We start from the raw sequence: 27,085 nt of genomic DNA, 5'->3' as shown, positions 1-27,085 counted from the left end.
GAAGTCAAGTGGGTTTTATTTTTTCTGGGTAAAGACAATTCGATAATTCTTAAACTCTATAACTCTTGTAATAAAAAGCTTTTTCGTTCATCCCAATGTTGATTCCAATTCCTTGTTCATCAATTGATTGTCTTGGTTGATGCACTGTGCATATGCAAAATGTTTGTCGTTGTTTTTGATTCAGTATTTTCTGAGAAATCTTCTGATTTCCTTGTGCAGTTGTGGTGGATTGTTGAGAGTCATGATTCAACTTTGGGCTGAGTTTGTGCTCATTCTTCCAATTCCAGCACGAGCTGATAGCTTTCAATTTATGTCCCATCTGAATATATTTCTAAACTCAGCAGTTTTTGGCTCCTATGTAACAAGTTCTTGACGTCTAATCCCATGTTCTTTGGTTCAACAAAACCTATGATTAACAAGAAGATTATCAGCAGTTTTAGGCTCCTAGCTAGAATGGATTTTTAGCTACAAATTAGCTAAAATATAGAGATCATACTCTTATACTAGGTACCAGCTAGGCTAAACTGCCAACGCCTCAATTACTGCAAACTTATCTATGTGCTTGCGTCCCTCTCATGAGCAGCGATAATTTTTAGATCCCTTGAATTGACCACCGCATTTCTTGCCACAGTCCAAGGAAGAATAATTCTAGCTTTTCATGCAAGTCTTAACAAGGCATTACACTTGTGTCGACTATAGCATCCCACACTTTTGGGTCTTTTAACCTCTCCATCACTCTCTCTCTCCCGCACTAAAGGTACTTGCCACGTGCAAATACATCATTAAAAATTAAAAGGAAAAGACACAACTCGTGACCTCGGCCACCCATCCCGATCCCGACCACTAACTCGAGCCTTATCTCAATCAGGTTTTACAATCATCTTTAAAGATTATTGTTTTGTGTAAATAAGCATTTAACTATAAAGGATAGACAACTACTGGAACATTCTCTGTAGAAAACAGAATTTAAACCCAAATTCAAAGCAGCCAAATGCATGGAACCGATATTCAAAAGCAGAGTGCAAGCTCCAAAAATAAGTAGATGGCAATTTTATGACAGGCAAAATACTGGGAAAATAAACAACAAGGAGAAGAAAATCTAATTAGATCAGTTCAATTCCGAGTAGAAAAACATTCGACTACCTGTACTATAATTACACCTTATCTGTTGCTATTTCCTAGAATGGAAGGAATGAGGTTTTCCCCAAAGAATTTGGAAGAGTGTAGAAATCTGCTCAAAGAAAGAATGTAAACTGAAACTAAAGATTAGGATCTCTACACTACCCCCAGTACCTTCACGTATAAAAACAAGTATCCACATACAGATCAAGTAGCGGTGAAGGTAATTGGTCTAGTACTTACATCAACTCAACATGTGATGCTGTTAGGAGGTGCCGAAACATGTATTATTTGAAAAGGAAAAAAACCAGTATAGAACTGATTCTTCTCAGCCCAAAATGCCTGAGCCTGAATCACCATCAACAGGTAGATTTAGGTCTGGTAGCGTAAAGGAAGGCTTCCTGCCTTCATCCTCCTGTAACTGGAAAGAAACATTGTGTGGCAACACTGAATGTGTGGAATCACAGGCTACTTTTGTTTCCTGAGGCTTGATTGAAATAACATCTTCTGATTTAACAGAAGCTGTGAATATCTCTGGTCTATCCTGTGATAGCAAATCAAACTGCAAGAAAAAAACAGAATCACCGTCACATTCTTCATGGTGTATTACCTATCTACATCTTTGCAAACCTCAGTTCATGCTGTAAACTTGTCAGAAAACGGGGGGAGGGGGGAAGAAAGGGACAAAAACTAACAAAATTAAACATATCAAAGGAATTTCAATTATAAGTGATATCTCTCTTATTTCTCACTCAGTTTATACTATAACGCACTTATATAATTGCCCGCATAGCAAACAAATATTACAGGATGCACCTCAACACTAGGAAATTGAGCAAACAGGTTACGTTGTGAGGGAAAAAAATCACACATACTGTAGCTGGACAGCTAAACGAATAAAAATAAAAAAGCAATCACGTATAAGCCCTGCCAGAGGCCTTGGACAGGAACAACCAGACAAACCATCAAACATGGATAACCAGGGGATGCAGAAAGTATGAAAAAATTAAGGTTAATTAACACAGAATCACATGTTAAGTTTATATTGTAAGCTTGTTAATTTGAGTAAGATTTATTTGCAAGGTTCAGTAATTCTTGTAATAATTCATATACATACAACTGTTTAATCATTTAAGCTTTAATTTCTGTAAGAACTACAAGACCAGTATAAAAAATAAAAAGAAGAAGAAGAAGAAGAAATGTTAGGATTGACAAAAAGAAATCAGTAGTTTCAGTAAACAGAGAAGAATGTGACATTGTCAAGTGAGCATTTCAATCAGTTATGAATGGCAACACAACTTAAGACAGTCAAGTACAAAAATGCATACATAAATAAATAGTGTTAATTTTGCGATAGCAATATACTTTAATTTGTAACAGAGATAGAAACGAAAATACTAAAACAAAGTAAATTTGATACGGGGAAGAAAGAAACAAAAAAAAATGAGAATGAGCGTGCAGGAATAACAGGTTCACCTTCGTTCTCTTCAAACTTTCATTTCTGGCTCTCTCTTTCTCTAAACTCACACGCATGGTTTCCAATTTCTGCTCAATGAATGAAGTGCACAATAAATATTAAAATGATCACCGATCCTATGCCTCATAAAGTAAAGACAAAGGAGAACAAGGCAAGATTTCAGAGCTAAGAAATTGATGCAACATACATTTTTCAAATGTCTTTTTTCCTTCAGTAGCAAAATCTCCTCCTCTCTAAGCTCAACTAACTTCTGCCAGCAACCAAACAATTTAAACCACCATGAGACCGCAATCAAATTATTATACGACATCTATCAAACAACAAATGCAAAGCACAACTATTTTCATATTCCTTGACAGAAAAGGCAATGTTGTCACATACAGAACCAACTGCATCAGTTGAATGCTTACCTTTTAATTTTTTAAGAGTGCTAGCAAAAAAATAATAAAAAAAAAAGATTGATGAACAAGAAAGTTGGTGTAAAGCTAGCTCAATCACTAAAACTATGTGCCAGACTGAGATAATTTATAGAACCAACGAAACAGATCTTCATAAGACACCCATAAAGAAATTGATCAAAGACAACAACATGCATCACATTATATACAATGTAAGAAACTTAAGGAATTCTGATTAGATATTGTGGAACCAGAATCAAGCCTATGTTTCCAATAATATACTCATCATTAGTTTATGTGTGGGTGTGTGTTACCTTCTTCTTTCTCGACCTCTTGATGGTTGGTGTTCCACTTGTAACAGCAACCTGATACATGCACCAACATGGGACAGCTTTAGTTAACAAACAGAATATTTTCTGCCAGCTATTTAATAAATAAAAAGAGAATACATAAAGAAAACAACAATTATCTGTACACAAGCATGTGTATATATATATGTGTGTGAGCAAAATTATTTCCCGTGTTTCAAGAATATTATGGTCGTACACAAGAAACACTTGCATCAAGGCACTTTGCTCGATGGGTAAATTCTAAGTGCTAGATTCTATTCTATCCTTGTAAACACACTTATGATGGTCAATAAATGCCGGCTACTATGAGAGTCATGAAAACTAGAGACATGCACATACATCAACCATTGCCATTCACATTCAATACGCAACGTCAATGTGTCACCTATATAGTTCCTGTTAAGAAAAAGAAGAAAAAACGAAAACAAAGAGAAAGTTCCTTGAAAACATGACTGGAGTTTCAAATACTAGTATAACTTTCTCAGTCAACGCCGCGTGGTCAAGACAAGGGTTTTTTGCAGCAGCCTACTAGAGGTCACATGGGATGCTGCACGTGGAATCAAATACCACCCTTTTCTAATATAAATCACGAACCCTTCATCCAGCAATTAGACCTCGGTTCCAAAAAAATGCAGCCCGATTACTAATGGCCGAACCAGACCCCCATGGACTCACTCACAACACACCAACACATTGTCTAAAAAATATCTAACGTAAAAGAAATTTAAGATAAAAAAAAATGTAATGCTATCCTAACAAAAACATATACACAAGATATAATAAGTAGTTCTTTACCAAAAAAAAGTATCAAGAAAACATTCCAAGTAATGCTGTGAGTTAGGTGTATAAACGGTACACCAAATACTACTTTAAATTCGGTGCAATGTGGTCCCTACTTTAACCCCAACCAATTTTCCACCTAAAAGCATCACCCTCTTCCCTTCATTTCAGCCACAGGATTTTCCCATTTTCATTTTCAACATTTATTTGACGACGAATTTCTTACCCTTTTTAAATTAATTTGAAGCAAAAAAAGATTAAAAATGGCAAAACAGCTGATTAACCGCAACGCAAAACAGCCCTTCAACACCAATAGATATAGCTGTGTGTTTTTCACGTGAGAAAAGAACCCGTAGGAAGTGGAAAGCTGCGGCTGCACACACCAGATCATCACTCCAATAAAGTAAATACAACCACTAACAATATCACAACTCTTTTGCCACGGCAACACGCCACCCAAAAAAACAGCTGCTCCTGCTGCCTCCACTTTCAATGATGACCAAACTGCCCTTCTTGGCCGTGTCCAATTAAAGGGGCCCTACCTCGGCAACTACCATGGGATTCTGGGAGCAGACTCGTGGACAAAAATGCCCTTCAATGTAAGGGTATTTTCGTCATTTTATAAATGACCACAGTACGTCGAATGGTAGTCGCATTTCTTTTTTTTTCTGGTGAAACAAAAATGAAAAAAGGGAAAGAAAGAGAGTAGAAATGGAAAGTCATAGGTGGGTATTTCAGTCAAAATGATGTGAAACGGTGTCGCTGTTTACCGGAGAATTGACAGATCCTGTAGCGTCTAAATTCACGAAGGATGGATCGCATGACGCAAAATGAAAAATAGAAAAAAAAAACTATAAAAACTTCCTAAACCGTAACCAAAAGTGAATAAATATCACGTTTTTCAAAGGGCAATTTTGTCCAAGAAACAAAAGAATGACACCAGAACAAAAGCCACCGAGTCCAACTCACCGGGTCAGAAAACACAAAAAAAGAGCCAAACAAACCTTAGATCTCGAGGTGGCAATCAACTTAGCGGGAAGGCAAGCGCTAGTAGTAGCTTCATCAAAACCGTCGCCAGCACCACCACCGCTGACGGAGGTGCCACCGCTAAATGAAAGCGGAGTGGTAGGACTCGCACGAGTAGACGACGAATCAGAACCTTTTTTGCTCCTCGTCATCATTACTTGCTTAGACGAAGAGCGTCGTTGTCTCACGCTCCAGTCCACGCTCAAAGCCAGCACTGCTCCTTCCTTCGCCAAATCCGCCGCAAAACGACGACGTCGTCGCCTTACTGGCGGTGGTGGCGGTTGTTGTTCTGGTTGGTTTAGCTTTAAAAGGAGCTCCACCACTAAAGTGTCATCGTTCAAAGCTACATGAACCCACTCGTCTTCTTCAGTCATCTCTTATCTGCTGCTTCTATGTCTTCGTTTCGTGTGACTTCAGAGAGAGAAGAGAGGATCCTTGTGTGTATAAGAAAAGGGGTCGGGGAGGCTGAGGGTTAATATATATATATATATGGAGAAGATTGTTTGTGGTGTTGACACTTGACAATATCGCTGTTAGCTTTGCTTAGCACTTTTCCATATTTTGTTTTGTTTTGTTTTTGTGGATTTTTGCATTTCTTTTTCTTTTTTTTTCCGCTGTGTGAAGGATGGATGATAGATAGTCGACTTTCTACTGTATTTATATTATACGGGTAAAATTTTAAATTAAAAAAAAAACAAAAAAAAAAGGGAGAAAACACTGTTTATCTGGATAAGTTCACTGAGGTGAACGGAAGCAGTGTTTTCTCTCTTTTTTTTTTCTTTTAAAAAAAAAGCTCTTTATTATGTATTTAAGGGTAAAATAATTGGGATAATCTTAGTGTTTTAAAACTGATTGGGGTACAACGTGTATTTTGTGTTTAGATTGTACATTAAATTTATAATACTACCTTTAAAATAATTTAATTTTTTAACTTCTACTAAGAGTTAGTTTTCTATTTTCAATTAAAAATTACCCTTACAATAAATAGAAAAACAAACAACAAATGGAGGACCTTTTTATAATTTCTAATATCGTTGCACAGTAAAAAGACATGGGGCGCTTTTAATGTCAAGTAATTTAAGGTATTTGTATCATTTTGTTTGTGGTTTTTTTATAATTAATTAGTTAAGATGAGGTTATTTGAGTATTTTAATAATTAAAAAAAAAATGGCACGTGATCGCTCTATAATCTTGTAACGGCGTATGTGATTGATTCTAGATACAAAAAATGTCATTTAGGGATGGCTTCATAGGATGTCCGATTTATCATCGTTAATTATTTTTTTTTCTTTTTTTTCTTTTTTTTTCTTAATGTTTGCGTCCTACCATCTAATTTTTCAAATCAATCCTTTTATATGTGTTATGTTTTTTTGAAATAATTCATTGAATTAAATTTTTTTTTATTTCATTCTTATTCAATTTGTTGCTTTGTCAAATTCAATCATAATTATTGTTGTTTTTTATAGTCTAAGATAATTTTTAGAGTTGTATTTTTTTTACTTCACCCTCTGTAAATGTTTTTCATTATAGATTTCATTCTTATTTTTTTTGATATTTTCTTTTGCTTTGCAAAATTTTCAAAACTGTAAATTTTTTATCCAATTTAATCTTCAACATTTAATTTGTTTGAATTTAAATTTGGTGAAGCTGGTGTCTAAACTTTTATGGGTTGCAAACTTTGAAAATTAATCTAGCTTCCATACGGTTGCTTTAAATTTTTTTTTTTGTTTTTTTAAATTAATATTTTTTTTAATTTTATCCTTCAATATTTATTTAATTGAAAATTAAATTCTATTTTTTTCATGCTTTTTATGATCTTGGTTTTATCAAAAAAATTTATATGATTAGGTTACCTAAGCTTGGTTTGCCAAGATTGCTTTCGATTTTATTTTATTTTTTTCATATTGCAAGGGGTTATAAAACATTTTAGTTTAAATGTCATTTTTATTTTTTTTATTACGACAAATACATCATTTTCTCTTAAAAATATAGATTTTGTTAAAAATAAAATTCTTATTAATCACAAAGTAGGAATAATAGTTGATAAACCCAATCCATTTCTAATATATAAATCTAAATGCTCTGAGCTGAGTTTCAAGTTACACAATGGACGTTATTAGCTTGGTTAATACCCAAATGACTCGGTTGATTAAATCAAGGGCTTGCTATGGTTACTTCAAGTCGCTGTAATTATATTACCTTCAAAAATATGAAATAATAAGATAGTATTAAAAATGCAATAAGTGTAAATATTTATTAGTTTGTAATCACATATAAATAGTTTCATTACAACTTAAACTATTTTTTTTTCTTCTCTAAGGTAACAGAAATTTTTTTATTGAAATTGTACTTAATTGTTCATAATTATCGCAATTACAAAATAATTAGTTAAATTATATCTAAAAAAATGATTTTTTTACTATTATAAAATTGAAAAACATGAACGAAGCAGCGTTTAGAAAAAAAATTCATCGATATTTTAATTGTTGATGGAATTTTTTACAAAAATCTATTGGCGGCAAATTACTCGTCGGGGATTGTCGTTTCGTCATCATTTCTATCGACAACATCCATTGCGATGGAAATGCCAATGAATTATTCCCACTAAAAAATCCAGCAAGTCCATTGAAAATTAATTTTTGACAGCGTTTTTTTGTATCTAATTCCATAAAAATACTCAAACATTTTGTAGCTTTTTGATGAAATGGGTGTGAAATTACCGATAAAAATACTGACAGAATAAAGTTATTCATCAGCGATTAGATCGACATTTGCACTACTTTTTTGGGTTAGTTGTTATAATCCATTAGCTAACCTAAACATATAACAATAATAATAACAACACCAAGAATCTTCAAGACAATAATTGCTCACATTAAACCCAATATCACAACAACAACAAAAAACTTGTGGAATTATTGAGACAATGAACACATCTCTAAAAAAACATAAAACATATTCCAAAAAATATAAATGTAATGCATTATAAAGCACAAGCAAATATCTTACAAAATTTTAATTTTATTATATAATAAAACATCACATATAAATTAATTCAACACTCTTTAATCATAATCCTTCTATTCAAGAAAAAGATGTATTATATATGCAAGGAAAGCATAAAGTAAATAAACGTAAAACATTGATTAAGCATTTTTAACAATGTTAATAGTGAGGCAAAAGTGTTTCTCGCATTCACTAGGGCTTGTTCTGAAGGAATGAATCTTATCGATGCTTCAAAACCCATTAATGGAAAGGCAAGTCACCAATCGTGCCTACAAGCTAGGGCAATAAAAAGTTGTCCACATTTACCATCTCATTATACATGGAAGAGGAAAAGTATTTCTATAAGTTGAGAAAGAGTGATTGTCAGAATTGGTATTTGATTGCACAAATAAAAGAGATAGTCAATTAGAAAATTATGTTTGATATCATAAACGATAAAAAATATAAAATTATGTAAGAGATGGTTCAATATTTCAACCTCAAACTCATGTTTAAGAAGATCGTATACCAACTAAAAGATAGTAATGTAGTCAAATCTTTTGGCTTGGATTTATAGTAAACCCTGCCAATTTTTTGCTACAATATCCGCATCCTTTGAAGTTGAAAGGTGCACAATAATAAGTTTCATACTACCATGATTTTAAATGTGCATCATTTTAGAACATATCAATGATTCAATGTTTGTCAGGATATTATATTTAGAGAATTTTTTTTATTATTCAAAAGGAACCTTAGGAATTTCTATTTTAGTTGATAGTTCTCGCAGTTTCTACATTTGAATGACAAGCCTTTAACTACTTGTAGATTTGATGTTGACTTTGTTGTTATCAATGATATACTTTACACTGTTTGAAAAAAAAATTTATTACATTTATTTTGGTATTTTTTTCATTTATTTTGAGCATACTCTTTCAAATTTTTTTTCTTACTTCTTGAGTAGCAAGAATATCCCAAACATAGTTATTAAACCTACCCGAATTCGACCTAGGGCAATTCTTGGGCCACTGATCGGCGGGTTGGCTCGGATTAACTAATTTTTTCAATTCAAATTTATTCAACCTAAATTAATACACTTTAATTATTATCAATTTTACAAAAATAGATTTTCCTAAAACTCTCAGCTTAACAAAAAAAAATGATAAAATATAATTAATAATGATTAAATTACTCATTATTTCTTCAATTATAACATACATAAGTTATATAATTTAATTTAATTTCATAAAATGATAAATAAAACCAATTTCTTCCCAAGAACAAACCCTTGCAATTTAAACTCATGACTTAAAAGCATTACAAGTCACCGTAACAAACCTCGATTCCATCATAGTCTAATAAAAAACAAATTGGATAGCAGAATTGACCTTCTTCAAAATTAAAATCTTACATGTAGGACACAATGATCCGAGTCACGTCTCGGGTTGAGTTTGGCATCTATGCCACCAGCATCTTTATTTGACGGCATCTCATACAGTTTCCAAATCAAAACCTTGACCTTGAACCCTCCTTTAGTTTTTCTTGTCTGAATAAGAAAGAAGAACCGGTCCTTTCCTTGATTCAAGCTTTGAGCAATTTAGTATTTACACGTACCCAAGTGACTAACCTGTCCAAAAGTCTTGGATGCCATCGTCTTCAACAATCCTCGAGACCTCCAAAAGGGTGAAGGAATTTTGCAATGGGGCTGCCTCTCGGCAACTTTACTTCATGGACAAAGAATCCAAAAGCAAAATACTTTATTGCCCAAATCGGAGCCCAAGAGTTCTGGATAGCTTGCATTGCGCCCAGAGTCCTATTGGGCCATTAAAGAAATCTTTTTATCGAACATTTGGCTCAGGGAGCAGCAACTGAAGAAATCAAATTAAAGCGCTGCCACCGTCCACCGGTGGCGTGAGCGAACGAAGAGAGTGAGTGGTGGCTCGAATGAAGGGCAGGTGAGGAATCCCGTGAGAGATGGAACGGGCATCCTTTACACGTTTGACTTTCGTGCCATCCCCGTTTTGCTGACATGTGCAAGGCATAGAAAAACGACTATGCAGTTTAGCAATAAAGAATCCATGCAATGACTAAGTTATAGATGAATATGAAAACATAGAGATTAAGTAGAGACTAAACTATAATTTAATCTAGGTCAATAAATCTTGCTGCTAGCGCAAAAATCAAAAGAATCCATGGGGGCATTGGCACATCGTGTCTGCGTGCGTTGTGATCCTAACCTATCAGTAGATCAGATCCTCTTTAGATTTTAGGGTTTTACTTTTTTCACATACTTATTATATGGCAATGCAAATAATTGATCTGTAAACCTGCCACATAATAGCTAGCTAACCTATCTCAGTAGTTGGCAAATAGCTATGCCTGGGGGGGGGGGGGGGGCCAAGCGAGGCAGGCTCATGGAAAACGATATGTTTTCAAAATTGTATGATAATAGCAGATTAATTACCATATAAATAAATAAATAAACCTAAATGTTTTGGTCATAAATTTGAATTTTTGAGATAGAAATATTGTGTTTGCAAAAATGCTTCTAGAAAAGAGAATTAAACTTGTGTAACCCAAAATATTATTTCATAATAAATTCAAACTTTTTTTTCTTTTTTTTTTTCCTGTTTTTAAGGTGGAGTTGCAAGAAATGTATGGTTTTTGGACTCTTCATCTTGATTTAAGTGTGATGTATAGGAAGAAATTATTATTTTTTATTAATTTAATTATAAAACTGGTTGATTAAACCCTTTATTTATGTCTTTTAAATATTGTATTAGAGCATGAAAGTTAGTTTTATTAATTTCTTCAATTAAGTTCTTAAGATTTTAGTTATTGGTAATTAAGCTGATTTCTTTCTATAGAAGGGTAATTCACCCTACATCATTAATGCAAGGTGAGCATATATGATGAGATGACATATAGATTTTCTTTTTCGTTCGCAAATAAAGAGATTTTATCCGGTTCTGTTTGCTAAATTTATTTATTAAAATAATTTTTTTTATTTAAACAAACAATAATAAAAATAAAAACACAAATTAAATTGATCGAATAAAATAAATAGAGAAAATCATGCAAGGCTGCACATGTTAGAAATATTATCTGAAAATAATTTTTTTATTTTCAAAAATAAAATTCATCCATACAAAAGATTAAAGAAACTATAGATAAATCAGAAAAACTCTTCAAATTTAAATGTATAACTAAAAAAATAATCATCATTTAAAAGTGGCTTTTCAAACAAAAAAGAAGAAAGGGTACTAATATAAATATAAATTAGAGAAAGAACCATTATTTTTTTTTTAAAAAAAAGCAAAGGCTAGGCGTTGTTGGGCTTAGCAAGTCAGCTCAGCCTCCAAGCTTATTTTTTCAGGGCCCACGCGATTGGACATTTAATTTTTTTTGCCTCAATTTTTTTTAAAAAAACTAGTGACACGTCGTCTAATTTGTCCAGAGTTTGGTCATTATGGTGGCTAAAAAATCAAGGCTTAAGTTTTTTTACTCAAAATCCCCGTTTTCAACTCATTTTTAACCAAAAACACTTATATACATAGTAGAAACCGTGATAAATCTATTTATAGCTTCAAAAAATGCCCCAAAAACTTAAATCAACCCGATTTCAGCTTTATTTTTTCACGATCTTTAAATCTAAAAAAACCCTAACATGAACTACCCCCATTAAATGGAATAATTTGACACAAATATCATCTATTTTGACTGTCTGAATCGATGTCAATAACACTTTTCTCTCTCTATCTCTAAAATTCTATAATCTCTCTCTCTTTTTTTCTTCTCAATTAGGAACTAAAAAATAACAAAAATAAATTTTGATACCAAAATCAAATTGGAAAAATATGAAGATATTAAATTTGTATAATTTACGTGATTTTTAAAATTCAATGATCAAAATGCATCTTTTGTGAAATTTAAGCCGTGCTATTTCTTCTTTTTTCAATCTCATCTTTTCATAAGAATTTAAAATTAATTAATCTTTAATTAGGATTAAATGATCCAAAAAAAAATTTAAGAACCGAATTTAAAATATATAAAAAATCTTGCACACTCTATTTATAATAATACATAAGAGGATAAAGAGTGAATTCTTTAAAAAACACACTCCTTTTAAATAATAATGAACTATAACCAATTATGTAGCGACTGGCAAATTAAAAGAAAACTCTCTACACAGTAAAATAATGACATATCCTGTATAAAAAAAGAACAAGATATCTTTTCAATTTTTTTTTTGTTATTATGAGGTGATATCATATCATTCAATCAAGGTGAAAGAGTGAAATGACCTAGGTGTGATGGCATTAGCACAGGAGAAGGTGCCAGATCTTGCAAATGCAGAACAACTATTTCCACGCACCAAAAATCCTACTTTTATTCAAAATATTTCAATTAATTTAATAAATTTACCCCCTCTGAGCAAAGTTCTTCAACAGAGGGATTTTCAGTGGCAGATGGATGATGGAATCATAAATAAGTTGGTGGAATTCTTTGCTTTAACAGGACTCTGACATTTCAGCTCCTTGTTCTCTTTTAAATTTTAATATATAAAGTAGTGTTTGCATTCCTTGTTCAACTTGTATTTTTTATTTAAAAAGATATTAAATTATTATTTTTTTGTAAATTTGATATCTTGATATCAAAACTAAAAGAAAAATTATTTGAATATATTTTTAATTAAAAAATATTTTTAAAAGCGCACACACCAATAATTTATTTTCTTGTGGTGTTAATCTTTGATTAGACTCCATGAAATGAGAATTAAAGTAAAGAAACTGTAAAAATAGTTTTCTTAATTTTCCTGCTAGCAAAGATTACAGTGAATTACAAAGCACATGATGTGTCGGTCTTAGTTTTTCCTAACACGAATTTCTAAATTAGATTGGATTTTCTTAACAAAAAATGATTTATACACAAATCATTATCAGTAATTACATATACTTTCCGTTAAGATATTTACTGTAATTTTAACAATCATTATCAGTTTAATTTTATTTGCATCATCCATTCTCTTTTGCACTTTCCATTATGTATTAATATTTTGATTTCAACATTAATTAATTATTCTTTAATATGTTAATGCATTTAAAAAGAAAAAACAAAATAAAAGTTTGAAGATGTAAATCACAACACTCTTCTTCTTCTTCTTCTTCTTCTTTTATTATTATTATTATTTCAAATTACAAAGAGTTGATGGACCGAGTTAAATTCACATCAATGTTGTTTTTTTTTAAATATCTCAAATTCAACTATCTAGCAAGTATTCTAGTGGTAAGAATTTGAGAATAAGGAGTTTGTTTTCCCTATAATCTTAAGTTCGAGCCTTATGGTTGCTAATATAATTATTATTGGAGGTTTACATTGTCGTTAACTTCAAGACTCGTGAAATTAGTTGAGGTACACACAAACTGGTCCAGACACTCACATTAATAATATATATACATATATCTCACATTTACCCTTTTTTACAACGGAGAAAAAATAATTACACATATTTTGAAACAAAGCATTCCACAAATTAACTCTGTATTTTTTAAAACCATTGTTGGCTGAGATGCTATATAAATACATGCGTAATATTATTATTTAATAATTTAATTCAAAGAGAATTTGAGAAGAAAAAAAAGAGTATAATGTCGCTTACCATTTTTTGTATGACTGACTTATTTAAATTGCACTGAAGCTAATTTTGCATCCAAAATGATTGAATTTGGATGGATCAAAATAACTATATTATATTAAAAAAAATAAAAATCAAATTAAATTTTAATTAGACAATAAATTGACCTATCATCATTCAATCTTAATCAGCTTAATTCCCGCTCAAACTAACTGTGAATCTGGCCTCATCTGATCAGAAACTGCAGTCAAGCAGCATATGTTCCAGATATCTGTTGACTTTTTTGTATTCATGGAAAGATATCGTGCAGAAAAATTCCATTGCAGACGCGTGAAGGTGCGTGGACTCCATTTCCTACGAGGGTGAGTGGGATTGTTCAAGCCTTATATCTTTGACGGAGAAAAACATACAAAAAGAGCCAATAAAAAAAATAAGAATGCTCTTTCCACCTGGCCACTTAAAAGGGCATCCAAGGACTGCCGTCCTTCGCAAGTCCTCAAAATCTCGGATTTTAATCGTATCGCGATATATTCAAGTGTGGAAAGTGACGTGGAGAAAATACATTCTTGTGGATGTTCTTTTTGTTCAATGTGTTTTTAAATTCTAAATTAAATTAATTATGTTTTTTTATATTAATTGCGTTTTTAATCTTGATGTTTTTTTAGTTAAAATTATCAGAAAATATTACATGATTTATTTTTATTTTTATTTTTATTTTTATTTTTATCTCCATATTTTACTGGGAATAAGCACTAATATGCCGATTTACATCCCTAGGGCCTAGACCTTAGAATTCACCTTTCTCCTTCCTCTCCCTCCCACTTTCACATCTAAAATCAAGCTCTAACCTACCGATCACCGTTAAACTTGTCGACCACCACCATAATTTTCCAGCCACCCACCACATAAACTCCGTGAGTGAGTTTCTTTAAGTAACTTGCACATGCTTATCCATTTGAGAGCATTTTTTAAAAATAAAATTAGTTCATTATAATAAGCGGTTAGAAACTCAAATAATATAAAAAGACATAATTATTTCATTTTAAAATATAAAATATAAGTAAAGATCTAACACTTATCCTATTATATAAAAACATGCTAGGCCATTTCTCTGTAATTATAATTTATAATTTGTTATTTTTATAAAATTTTGTTCAGTTTTCTCATTAAAATTGGTTTAAAGTATGCTAGAAAATAACCTAATAATAAATTTTATGATATTTAAAGAATAACATAAAATAAAAATAAAATAAAACTCATAACTCACCAAATATTTTCACTCAAGATTTCTCTTCTCAATTTGTATCTATTTTTTAAAAATATATATAAAAAATAATTAATAGGATAACACTAGTTATTTTTTTATTTATTATAAAAAAATTTTAAATAATATTTTTTTACGAGTGAAAACTTTCCAAATAACTAATTTTTAAACAAAAAAAAAATATTTTTGGCCAACATAATTTCAACGATTTCATGATAAAACCAAATATTGCTACAATTCTATTTTTTACCATTATGGTGAAAGAGTTTTTAAAATCTTTAATCTTTCGGTTTTCATTTTTACGTGAATGTTGCCAAAATTGTAATGTATTTTATACTATTGTGTTCATTCAATTAAAAGAATAATTTCTCCTAAAAGATGAATGATTATTAAAAGTAATTGAGTTAACTTAATATTGAGGGAAAATTTAAATTGGGTAATCGTTCATATTTATGATTAGAATCTTAAATTTATCCAAGACAAACAATTTTTTAGGTAGCGTGTTTAAGAGTGTGATTACGGTTGTTTTTTAAAATGTTTTTCACTTGAAAATATATCAAAATAATATTTTTAATTTTTTAAGATTTATTTTTAACACTAGCGCATCAAAATGATTTAAAAACACCCAAGAAATATTAACTTGAAGAAAAAAATTTAATTTATTTTAAAATAATTTTAAAATACAAAAATAAACATGACTTTATTAACTGAATCTCGCTCTATCTTGTTGTGTTGCGTCACGAGTTAAAAATAATATTAGTAAAAGTTTTTAAAATTCCTTTTTTATTCAAGAAAATGGCAGGTTTCGCAATAAACTATTTTCTTTTTTATTAAAAGCAGGAAGTGTTGTCCTTTGATACAAAGGCAAAACAACTTCCTTTTGCTTTCAAAATAAAATACCCTTTCAACACAAAGGCATGTGTAAGTAGTTGTGCAAAAGTTTGTCTATTTAAAATGTCTTGATAATAAAATATTATAAATAAAATTTAATTCTCCAATTTAATAAAATATAAAAATTCACTATACTAGGCTACATGGTGCATGGATTTATTTATGAGGTTATTATTTTTAGTACAAAGAAATAAATCTATAGTAAATGCAAAAGTTAAATTGTATCAGTTTTAAAATAAATATTAATTAATCCATATAACTCAATTTAAGTGAATATAATAATATTCTTGAAATACCGAATATTTCTTCAAATACTTACAAAAAACATATACTAGATCACACTTGCTTTTAGGTATTGTTATTTTCTATGGTAGGAGAGTTTACCTCTCAAGCTATCATTAATAAAAATAAATTTTAATGGAGAAAAACAATATTAAGAACATCTTGTGTTTTGTATTTTTAGCATGTTAATATATTTCATTAAAAATTACACATATTGAGACAACAATAACTTAAATCGATAAAAATATAAAAATATTTATATATATTAATAACCTAGATTCAAGAAACATAATTTTTTTTCTCACTCTTCAACCTAACTCCTCTTCTCTACAACATTCATTATATCATAGTTTTTAGATCCGGCCGGTTCAAGATCCGGTTTCGGATTTTGACTAGGTCAATTTTTTTTTATATATATATAATCAAAACGATGTTGTTTTAGTAAAAAAAAAATAAAAATCAACGGGTTGCAACCGAGTCTTGTTGGGTTAACTGGGTCACCGAGTCACATCGAGTTTTTATTTTTTTTATTTTTTTTTCAACCTGACTCGGTTCCAGTCCCGGATCGACTGGGTCTCGAATCGACCTGCCGAGCCGGGTTTCAAAACTATGCATCATATATAGACAATACTAATAACTATTTAGTCAACACAGAACATGGTTATCTTCATTAAAAACCAATTTAAATGAAAATTTTTATTTCAAATAAAAAAATCCATATTCATAAACCAAAAAGTCCCTGAAATTTGATAAATGAAAATAAAAAACCCTAGAAATGGTAGAAGTCCAGCATCTGTAATCCTGTAAAGCCATTTAGGTCAACATGTTGAAGCAGAGGGCACATCTTCCCTACCATAGCCAAGATGGCACTACCAAAAACTGGGCATGACTTTTTGATTTTGTGTATTTGAATTTTCTATAATTTAATAACACACACACACACAGTAAGGATATAAAATATAATTTTTCAAAATATAAAAAATGTAAAAAAAATATATTTTAAGTAATTTTCCCAACAATAAATGCATCTATTTCAATTCTCATGCTCATCCAGGATATTAAATATTTTTTCAATTATAAAAATATCCTTGATGTGAATAATTAAGTTTGTTTTCTCAATAATTTTTACCCTAGAATTTAAATATAAAAGGGAGCAAAACCCTTCTGACAATCTATTGGGGGGTATAGTAGCAATTAAGAAATGAGATAAAATATGTGTTTAGTAGTGATGATTATTTTTTAAAATATTTATTATTTAAAAATATATTAAGATAATATTTATTATTTTTCAATATATATATATATATATATATATATATATATATATATATGATTCCTCAAATAACTTATACTTTCCCCACTATATTCCATATATAATTATTTTTCAAATATTTATTTTATAAAAGCTAAAATTGAAAATTTATTTTTTATTTATTTCATATAAAAAATATTATTTTAATATATTTTTAAATAAATATTGTTTAAAAAAACAATCACTTTTAAGTTTTAACACTTCCAGGCACGGTATCGTCGAACCCTACATCCCTCGCCCACACGCCCCAACCCTACCTTTACCTTCTTCTCAACAGCGATTCCATTCCTTTACAAATACCCCACCACTCGCCCTCTTCTCTCCCTTTCTCAAAATATTTAACCAAAAGCAACCCCCCCTTCTTTCCTTTTCCTTCATTTCCCTCCCTCCCTCTTTCTTTCTCTTCTCCATCTACGTATGTATGAAAAAGAGGTTTCAGGAAATGGGCAAGTACATGAGGAAAGCTAAAACCACAAGCGATGTAGCCGTCATGGACTTGACTCACGGTGTCCGTACACGAGCCAGAACCCTAGCTCTCAAGAAACAACAAGGGGTCAAAGCATCTCCTCCATCGTCTCCTGCTGGTTACCTCCAGCTTCGCAGCCGCCGTCTCGAGAAGAAACCGCCCCCAATTCCTTCATTGCATCATGATTCTCCCAGAAGGCAGCATCATAGGCAGGGTGGTCAGAATAGTAGTAAATTGGGTCAGCAGCAGCAGCAGCAAGAAGAAGAAGAAAGCCGTAGCCCTAATCTGAAATCGAGTTCCGGGTCGGGTCAACAAAAAGAAAGGGGAGAGAGTAAAGTGGACAGTAGAGAAGTTGAAGAGAATAATAACAGCAACAGTAAAGACTTGGGTTCTTTTGGAGATAATGTTTTGGATATTGAAGGTAGAGATAGGTGGGTTTTCTTTCCTTCTCTTTAATTTCTTGCACAAAGTTTGAGATGCTCTTTTATTCTTTAAATTAGGGGTTTTTTATTTAGTTTTTGCGGGGAGCGTGAAAACTAGGGGACATTGAAAAATTGATATGGGTCTTCTCTTTCCTTTTCGAATCCTTTGGTTTATGGCAAAATTTGGGTTTCATTTTTGTTATTTGGGTTCTCAGTTTTAGGGTTTTGTTTCTCGATTGATGTGGAAATGGAAGGAAATAGCGATAATTGATGTGGGTTTCCATTTTAAAAAGAATGGGTTTTTATTGGGGGTTTCTTCATGAAATTAGTACGTGCGTGTTTGCTTGCTGAGAAAATGGAGAGAAAGAGAAGAAAACTCAATAATTTTATGTTTCTTGGGGGTTTTGAATGAAAACCCGTTAAATTTTTTTTTTGGGGGTTTCTTGATGAAATTAGTGTATTCGTGCTTGTTTGCTGAGAAAATGGAGAGAAAGAGGAGAAAAAATCAATAGTTTTATGTTTCTTGGGGGGTTTTAAATGATTTTTTCCATGTCTGTTTTTAATTACTGAGAATTTGAAAGGAAAGAGACATGTTAAAGCCTCATTTTAACTTTATTCCTGATTTAAGTTTTATATTATTTTTTCTTTTCTAGCAGTGGACACTTTTTCAGGGTTTTCTTTCATCTATTTGGTTTAGTTCGAAGCTCTAGTTTGTAATTTTCGTGGCTCGGGAAGACAATAATTTGCATTTAAAGAGGATCGTGGCAGCTTTTTGGTTAGTTGTACTTGGGCTTCATTTCTAGAAAAAACTTCATAGCAATAAAGAACAGAGTTTTAATTTATTTCATTCCATCCCCAATAATTGCTTGAGATAAAAGAAGAGATTTTGTGCTTTACATATAGATAAAGTTTTTGCTTTTTAGAAAAGAAAAACAAATTGTGGTGGAATCCTTTACTAAAGCCTCACCTTTTGTTTTAATGTGAATTTCTTTTTAAGAGTTTTGCTTCCCTTTCTGTTTGGTTTCTGAGAAAATGCTGTGTGGAGAAATTTTGGACCTAACCTTAGGTTCTTGCTTCTCTGGACCAGTGAAGCTGAAACCAGATAACAATTTCTTTAATTCTCTTTGAAGTGCTTGACACATCTTTCTGTGATTTTTGTCTAGGAAATTATTGCCCTGGCTTTGTTTTGAGGTTTTAAATGAAATATTAATCATCTTCGTGGGAAACGAGATTCGTATTACCTCATTGCATTTGATTACTTGGTGGGTTTCTGTTTAAAAATGCGGTGATCATATCTGCATAATGGTTTACTGGACCTTACACTGAACAGGCTTTACAGTTGCCTTTTTTTTTCAATTTGATTGTTTTTATGCTGATCTTTATTATATGTGCATAAAAACAAAATAGTTTTTACACGTGTCCTCTTCTTTTTGTGCCCTCAAACATGGATGCCTTCGCATTATTTTAATCAAAAGAAGCCAAGCCTGCTCCATTGTTTCTTTAACAATAGATGCCTCTGCATTTTTAAGCATATTATTATTGTTTGGTGATTCTTGTTTGAATATAAATATGCTTAATGTATGTTTGTCTTGTTATCACACTTGGTTTTTGTTTATGTCTGGACAGAGGACACTATAACAGAAACTACTTTATTTTGAATTAGCTGTGCTGAGTATTTACTACTGATCCATGGACTCTGATTTGATTCAAAGCCTAAAGAATATCCTAATAATAACAGGGTTTGTGTCTTATTTGCTTCATGTAATGGGGATAGGATATCTAAAGTGGTTTTCTACTTCTTTCTTGATCCTTTTGTGCTTGTAGCTATTGTCTCTTTATAGTACTAATTATCTGCAGGTACAAAATTGAATTTGGGAAATAGAAGAATTCATTTTGGATATTTTTCTGTTGTAATTCCCAAAATTCATGAAGTTTATTTCTTGGATTTTTAGTGCTTAATTATAGTTAAAAATGGGTTGTTGCTTTCTGTGGAAGTGTTGGAAGTGTTTTCAACTAGTTATATCTATGATTGGGAGGTTCCTGTCATCTTTGCAGAATTTACGTGGCCTAAGCTGCCTGGAAAATTGAGCGGCAATGTCTTTAATGGCTTGGAAAAATTCAAGTTTTCAATTGTTACATGCTGACACCTTCATGTCCTTTTTAATGTTACTTGCATAAGCTTTGTATTTATTATCAGTGCGGATAGTTTTATGACACAAGACTTGCATCATTATGCATAGTCTTAGGTTACATATTCCCTGGGCCTATGTCATATCTATCTTCTTTGTCACAGGAGCACTAGGGAATCGACTCCTTGCAATTTAACAAGAGGCACAGAAGACGCAACAACCCCTGGTTCTACTACTAAGCCTGCAAACACAACTGAAAGTAGCAGGAGGTTACATAACTCAACTAGAAGACACATCCCAACGGCCCATGAAATGGATGAGTTCTTTGGCCCGGCTGAAGAAGAGCAGCTAAGGCAATTTACTGAGAAGTATACATCTCCCATCTCTGTCTTTATCTTCTTTAAATGATTTTTTGAAGACTTGGGCTATCTTGCATGTAATGTTTCTGCTGCAAAGGTTTCATTCTCGTAGCTGATAGAAATGTCAACTTTTGGCAGGTATAACTTTGACCCCGTTAGTGACAAGCCTCTCCATGGACGTTATGAATGGGAGAAATTGGATCGTTAGAAGACATTAGCATCCCATCAGGACATTTCCTGCAAATTAACGGTTGATCTCGTGCTTACCATTGTAGAAGTAGCAGGAATTAGTAGTGGTGTTCAAACGGTGGTGGTGGTGTTATTTCCATTTTCCATCGCCTGTTCTTTTAGTTGTAAAGAAAGTAGGTTTGTCAAGCATGTGTAGACTAATGGTCTGTAACATAACAGGGGGCTATGGGGGGTTACTCAACAAAATACAAACCAAAGTCCTATGTCTAACAGATCATCTGAGAGGGGAAGTGAAAAAGATGTAGATGTTAGGCTTCAGTGAATTAGGTCAGTCTCTCTGGTACAGAAATTTACTAGATTTTCTTTTTCCCCTAGTACTGTATTTTCCTCCCCTATGTACTGATGCAACTTCTAAAAACTCTCTGGAATAAGCATACGATCCTTTTCCCCTCTTTGTATCTTGTCTATTCCCCTTTCACCAACACTGTTCTTTTTTACTTCAACTCTCGCTTTGTTTTATATCCATGTGAGAGTGCATCTTTTGATTCTCACCCGGCTTTCGATAGAGGCAAACATTGTTCATCACCGGCTAGTTATTTTAACTTTTATGCAAGAATGAACGGTGGTGGTTGTGGCAGGGTGTAGCCCATTTTGGAAGAATCTTGCCTTCTCATCGAGCTCCACTTTTCACTTCCATGTCTGCAACTTTCATACTTTACTGTGCAAATTTGTGCAGGCTGAAGTTGGTGAAGGTTAGCGGTGAGAAAAAAAACCGAGAAAAAAAATAAAATGGAACCATGAAAAAAACTAATCAGAATATTAAAAAAAAACATTCAGTTTGATTTCACAAGCCTGAACCGAAAAATCCCAACTAAAGTGAACCGGTTCAGATGAAAATAAAAAAATAAAGGGCACTATAAAAAAAAAATGCTTTCTAATTTCTAACCCTAGCTACCGTTGCTAGCAAGCAAGCCGCCCTTCCCAGCCCTCACAACTCTCACACTCTCTGACTCCCAGGCTCCCCAACGCCACACCCAGATCAGAACTAACAAAAAATATTAATCTTCACTGTTGCTGGTATATCTTCTATCTTCATCTTCAGATCTAGTAAACCAGCCACCCCCTTCCTAGCTCCCTCACTGCACACGCCACACCCAACCTCCAGATCTAGCAAACCAGCCGGCCTTGAATCTTGTCACACCAGGTGTGATTTCTCTTCTCTGTCGATGTCTGTTTTTCTGTTCTTTAACACATGCTTCTCATTTCTCGATGGAAACTGAATTAGAGTAAGAGAATTTGTGGAGAAAAGTTTAGTGCTCGTTTAAATCTTCTTCTGATGAAAATAATATTCTTTTTTACTCCGATGACCGTTTAAAAAACAGATCTTCAGTTTTGTGTTTAAAGATAACTTGAAAGATTAATTGCCCGAAACAAATGTGAATTTGTGTTTAAAAGAGGGAAAGAGAACAGATGGTATATTATTTCCTAAGTACATTACCAAGGAATATACCAGAGTTGATGATACTGATATTAGAACCATTAAAAATCACAAAAGCACTTGAAGGTGTTGGGCATCAGATTATTGTAACAACCTCCACCCAGTATGATATTGAAGCTCTGAACTCAATTATCCCCCCACCCCCCCCCCCCCCCCGGTCAGTCTATAAACAAGGATTTTATTATAGCAGTAGTGTGTCATTTAATCAGAGTCCTTAATTGCCCTACTTCATCAAATGCTTGAAAGGGAGTGGAAAAAATAAATTAATAACATGATCACTATATACATATTTCTCAGTTTAATTATAGAGCTCAAATTAATTATGTTAGTATTGATTAGAGATTTTATATACACTTACCAGACCTTCCTAGCCATGATGGTAGATGACAAAGCAATGGTTACTCATATCTACCATCTAATTTACTTACCTTTTGCCATTCATGGTCATGATCCTATGCCAATGCCCTCTAATTTCTAATCATCTACAAGAAACTGGACTGTAGCTCACATTTTTCTCAGGTTTGCAGCTTTAAGGATTTTGGATTTTATTAGTGTGATGCGGGGGACCTTGGGTGCGTTTTTCAATAGCAGAGAAGCATAAATTATAGTTTGTGTTTACTAACTGTACTGGCATTGTATCTTTAAGCAAGTTATGATGACTTTTTTGTGTGGCATGGTTAATGCTTTGGCAGGAAAATTTTCAATTTATTGTAGAAGAATAATGGAAAGGAGTGTTTGTTTTTTCACAGCTGAGACCACTTAAGATTTTCTGGTGTGGAAATTCTGCTGAATTGTTCTAAGAACTAGCTGAGTAAAAAAATTTTTAGAACCACGTACATTACAAACAAGAAACTGACCAGTTTGAAAATGTTAAAATATATTTGGGGACACTTTCTGAAAAATGTATGCAAATTGCATACAAAAAGCCCAAAATAGAAATTATATTATAATTTTGTTTATGTTTGTCCGACAAGCTTTATCATACGTCTGTGAGGCCATTTACAGAACATTAAATAATGTTCAATCTTAATCAGATTGTCTTCATGAGCAACTCCTTAGTTTTGGAAAGGAAATTCAGTATGAGTTATGTTGAGCTCTGTATGGTGCTCTTTGAAATGCAGATTTGTGCAAGATGAAGAAAGGAATCCACCCTCAAATGCAATGGATATCCTATGTGACTCAAGATGGCAGATTAATGCATGCTATGATGACAAAAATACACCATGTTGGCAACGTCTACCACTTCAGAGCAAAACGGCAAATGGCTGAAAGTTTAGGTCAGATTGCCAAGTTTAAGCGTCGGTACGGGCAGGAGAATGCAGAAGATGCTGAAAAGTGACATTTTTTTTCTTAAGATGCAAAGGGCAATCACTAGGCCTTGCTGGTTCATAATGCTGTAATAGCGTTGACCATAACTAGTTTTCCATAGAGACTTCACTCTTGAAACTCACAAACTTACCTGTGTTCTCTCAATGCAATAAGCGTGCTGGTCCAGAAGTGCTTGAACTTTAAGGGCAAGGCGTTTCCTATAAAAGAAGTGCTGTCACTGCCCAATTGAAGTTATTAAAAGCTTTCTTCAGTTGTTCGGTTTATTTAATTTATTGTCTTATGCAGATTTAAGTTACGTTTTACGTTTTTTGCTCTGTCACTCTCAATTCCTTCAACTGTTAACAAAGATGCTTGGCACATCTCATGGTTTGCTTGATGAAACTCCGATAGTCTCTGATCACGTACATTCATGCTTTTCATTTATCCAGTTACAATGAGGATCCAGTTCACTCTCCCGCATTTAGACCACAGATGCACTACTTTTTTCATAGGACTCTTATTTCGTTGCCCTGCAGCATATTTCGTTACCTCTTACCTTTCACATGCACAAGCATGGTGATCAAATCTTTTTTAAAATGCATAGCAGTCTTTCGCAAATACAAGACATCACACAAGAAAAAAAACCTAACAAGAAACGACTCTAATCAACATCCTCTGAGGTGATGCCGTTGGCTACAAGTCTTTCCCTTTTTTTTTGTTTGAACTATGTTCATATGACCAACTTATATCCATTTAGCATGCTGCCTTTGCTCTGTTTCTTCATAACCATTTGTCACATGTGACTTTGATAATCCAACTGTTTCCTGCTACTTTTAACTTCTGTTTACTCTCTTTTTACCGCTGTATCAATGCCTTAAAAAATGCTGCCATGAGAGCTTGCCAACTCACTTAGCTAACAAATAACCCGCTATTGATTCCATATTTTTCCTTTGTTCTCAAAGAAGCAAAGATAAACACTCCTGCTGCAACTGCTGTGTCACCGACTCCTTCCTTGGTTTCCTAATTGAGTCAAACTGGCCTCCTATTTTATTGATTTTAAGCTGTCCCTACAGCTCCTTCTCCCTGAGACTTTCCACCTCTATGCGCACTGCTTCTGAAGTTTTTATATACCTTTACCACCACTGTTTACTTGCCTCATTCCCACACAATCCTCTTCCCAGCTTCACTGCAATGTTACTCTGCAATCAACACATTCAGTGCTTAGCCCACCAATGTAAATCTTACAAAGTCAATAGCTTTTACAGCACAAACAGTGAAAAATTCACTTCACAATTGCTAAGCTTAGATGGGGCAGTGAAACATTCAACAAAAAACTAGTCTATTTTACGGTTGATTGATGAAATAATGTTCAAGTTATAATATCTAACAACAAATTTACAACACTTTCAACTTCACTGTTTGATTGATAATCTGCCATATGCTCAGCTTAACATCGCCAGGCTCTATTTTCTGGGCCTGTAAACTGTTTACATTGTTGGGATTGGAACAAGGTTCAAGTGAATATTTAGATTGTTGGGATTGCAAAGAACCAGCTGAAACTATATAAGAATCGAGTGACTAATTTAGATTGTTGACATTGGAAAGAACCACTTCGAACTCTATACCGTTCAGATCACTATTTTTTGTTTGCATGTTTTTTATTCATACTTTACATCAAGCTCGCTTTTTTTCCTCTTTTTATTTATTTGTTTATTCAAGCGGCATTTTCAGACTCTTCTTCACTCATATACTTCATTGATATACTCCACGTACCATCCATGTATATTAATGACTTTAATACCGTTGCAGGTGCAGTAGATCTCCAAGAAAACAACAATGTGCGCCTTGAACATTTTGCTAATTTCCATCTTAGCTTGTCGTAGCTTTTTAAATGCTGCTAGAATAGAATAGTATGGTAATAAAGTATTTTTTATTAAAAAATATATTAAAATAATATTTTTATTTTAAAAAATTATTTTTAATATTAACACATTAAAACATCTATTAATCTATCAAATCAACCTTACACAATACAATAACTAGTTACTATAACTAGTTACTGAACACCATTTTTATCCTACAGAGCACAACAATGAACAACATACCTCAACATTACAGTAATCACAACACAACAATATCAATATCAACCTTGTAATGAAAACGGTTTCACAGTATAGAAACCATATCTATTAATTTGATTTTTATAAAAAAAAAATAAAATTTATGTTAGGAAAAAAAGAAGTTATGGCTGCTTTGGGAATAGAATTCTGACTTTTATTTTTTAATCAAGTCCAAAGTTTCGTTTAAAATTCCAAATTTTCCAGTCAGATACAAAGTTTCTTCTTTTAGTTCTTGTTTGAATGCATTGCTTGCCAGCCTGAAAATCAATCGGATCGCAATCTTGTTCAAAGTCCAAACAAAAGCAGTCTTTGGATTCATCCGGCGTCTCCCCCTTTTGAATTGATCAAATAAATAATCATTATAACCAAGAGAAAGAAGATGTAATCTTTTTAAAACGGAACTCTTTCTTTAAGAAAAAAAAATCAATTCCTTAAAACAATAGCCCTGTAAAAATTACATCAACATGTTTGGTAGCAATTATTTTTTAAAATATTTTTTATTTAGAAATATATTAAAATAATAATTTTTTTATTTTTTTAAATTATTTTTGATATTAACACATTAGAATGATTTAAAAATATAAAAAAATATTAATTTAAAAAAATTTAAAAAATTGTAAAACATTTTTAAAATGTTTTTAAAATAATTTTAAAATATAAAAATAAAAAACACCAAATAGTTGTTCTTTGAATAAGCCTCCGAAAATCCACCGTTTCATGCAGCCTTCCTCCTACCCAAAATACAATTCATTCAATGGCCTCGCTGCCCTCATCAATCTCCTCCATTAATTTACTTCCATTCCTCTTTGCTGGGTGGTGTCAGGTGTGATACACAACACTCTCCGCCGGTTTCCACCGTAAAACTCTATTGATTTTGAGATAAGATTCGATAGTTATGGGTTAACATGATACATCAAAAAAAAATTAATAGATTAAAAATTAGATTTTAACTAAATTAATTAATCTTTTTATTTTTTGATCTAAATATTTTAAGTCGGTCAAATCCTAATTAATCTGGTGATTTAATTTTATAATATTAGTTAAAATCTGTTTGTTTTTACATTTTAAAAATAATTTA

The 27,085-nt window shown here is 32.3% G+C and overlaps 3 protein-coding genes across 5 annotated transcripts; 2 read left to right on the top strand and 1 right to left on the bottom strand.

The window, feature by feature from the left end:
• Positions 1-1,077: 1,077 nt before the first annotated feature.
• On the bottom strand, positions 1,078-5,737 carry LOC133696153 (uncharacterized). 3 transcript variants are annotated; one of them, XM_062118231.1, is made up of 5 exons: positions 5,129-5,717; positions 3,309-3,359; positions 2,784-2,843; positions 2,596-2,664; positions 1,078-1,681 (listed from the first exon to the last, which is right to left on the bottom strand). In XM_062118231.1, the coding sequence occupies exons 1-5, from the start codon at positions 5,522-5,524 to the stop codon at positions 1,448-1,450; spliced, it is 810 nt and encodes a 269-aa protein (XP_061974215.1). In that variant the 5' UTR covers positions 5,525-5,717; the 3' UTR covers positions 1,078-1,447. The 3 variants fall into 3 exon arrangements, with proteins under 3 accessions (XP_061974215.1, XP_061974206.1, XP_061974226.1); XM_062118222.1 differs by having other exon boundaries at positions 2,784-2,846; positions 5,129-5,697; XM_062118242.1 differs by lacking the exons at positions 2,596-2,664; positions 2,784-2,843 and having other exon boundaries at positions 5,129-5,737.
• A 12,006-nt stretch (positions 5,738-17,743) lies between these two features.
• On the top strand, positions 17,744-21,533 carry LOC133668014 (cyclin-dependent kinase inhibitor 5-like). Its single transcript, XM_062087751.1, has 3 exons — positions 17,744-18,413; positions 20,698-20,901; positions 21,031-21,533. Exons 1-3 carry the CDS (start codon positions 17,938-17,940, stop codon positions 21,098-21,100), a joined length of 750 nt encoding a protein of 249 aa, XP_061943735.1. The 5' UTR covers positions 17,744-17,937; the 3' UTR covers positions 21,101-21,533.
• Positions 21,534-21,990: 457 nt separating this feature from the next.
• LOC133668024 (uncharacterized) lies at positions 21,991-24,176 on the top strand. Its single transcript, XM_062087762.1, has 2 exons — positions 21,991-22,285; positions 23,701-24,176. Exon 2 carries the CDS (start codon positions 23,712-23,714, stop codon positions 23,916-23,918), a length of 207 nt encoding a protein of 68 aa, XP_061943746.1. The 5' UTR covers positions 21,991-22,285; positions 23,701-23,711; the 3' UTR covers positions 23,919-24,176.
• Positions 24,177-27,085: the final 2,909 nt, after the last annotated feature.

This window comes from Populus nigra, chromosome 1 (genome assembly GCF_951802175.1).
Source record: "Populus nigra chromosome 1, ddPopNigr1.1, whole genome shotgun sequence".
NCBI lineage: Eukaryota > Viridiplantae > Streptophyta > Magnoliopsida > Malpighiales > Salicaceae > Populus > Populus nigra.
Note: the sequence above shows the minus strand (reverse complement) of the source record. Positions and strands in the feature narration are given on the sequence as shown.

Coding starts and splice junctions, on each gene's coding strand:
- LOC133668014 (XM_062087751.1), top strand. CDS start 17,938: ATGAAAAAGAGGTTTCAGGAAATGGGCAAGTACATGAGGAAAGCTAAA. Junction 18,414..20,697: donor GATATTGAAGGTAGAGATAG/GTGGGTTTTCTT, acceptor TCTTTGTCACAG/GAGCACTAGGGAATCGACTC. Junction 20,902..21,030: donor CTAAGGCAATTTACTGAGAA/GTATACATCTCC, acceptor AACTTTTGGCAG/GTATAACTTTGACCCCGTTA.
- LOC133668024 (XM_062087762.1), top strand. CDS start 23,712: ATGAAGAAAGGAATCCACCCTCAAATGCAATGGATATCCTATGTGACT.
- LOC133696153 (XM_062118222.1), bottom strand. CDS start 5,524: ATGACTGAAGAAGACGAGTGGGTTCATGTAGCTTTGAACGATGACACT. Junction 3,360..5,128: donor TTGCCACCTCGAGATCTAAG/GTTTGTTTGGCT, acceptor TGCATGTATCAG/GTTGCTGTTACAAGTGGAAC. Junction 2,665..2,783: donor AAAAAAGACATTTGAAAAAT/GTATGTTGCATC, acceptor TTCATTGAGCAG/AAATTGGAAACCATGCGTGT.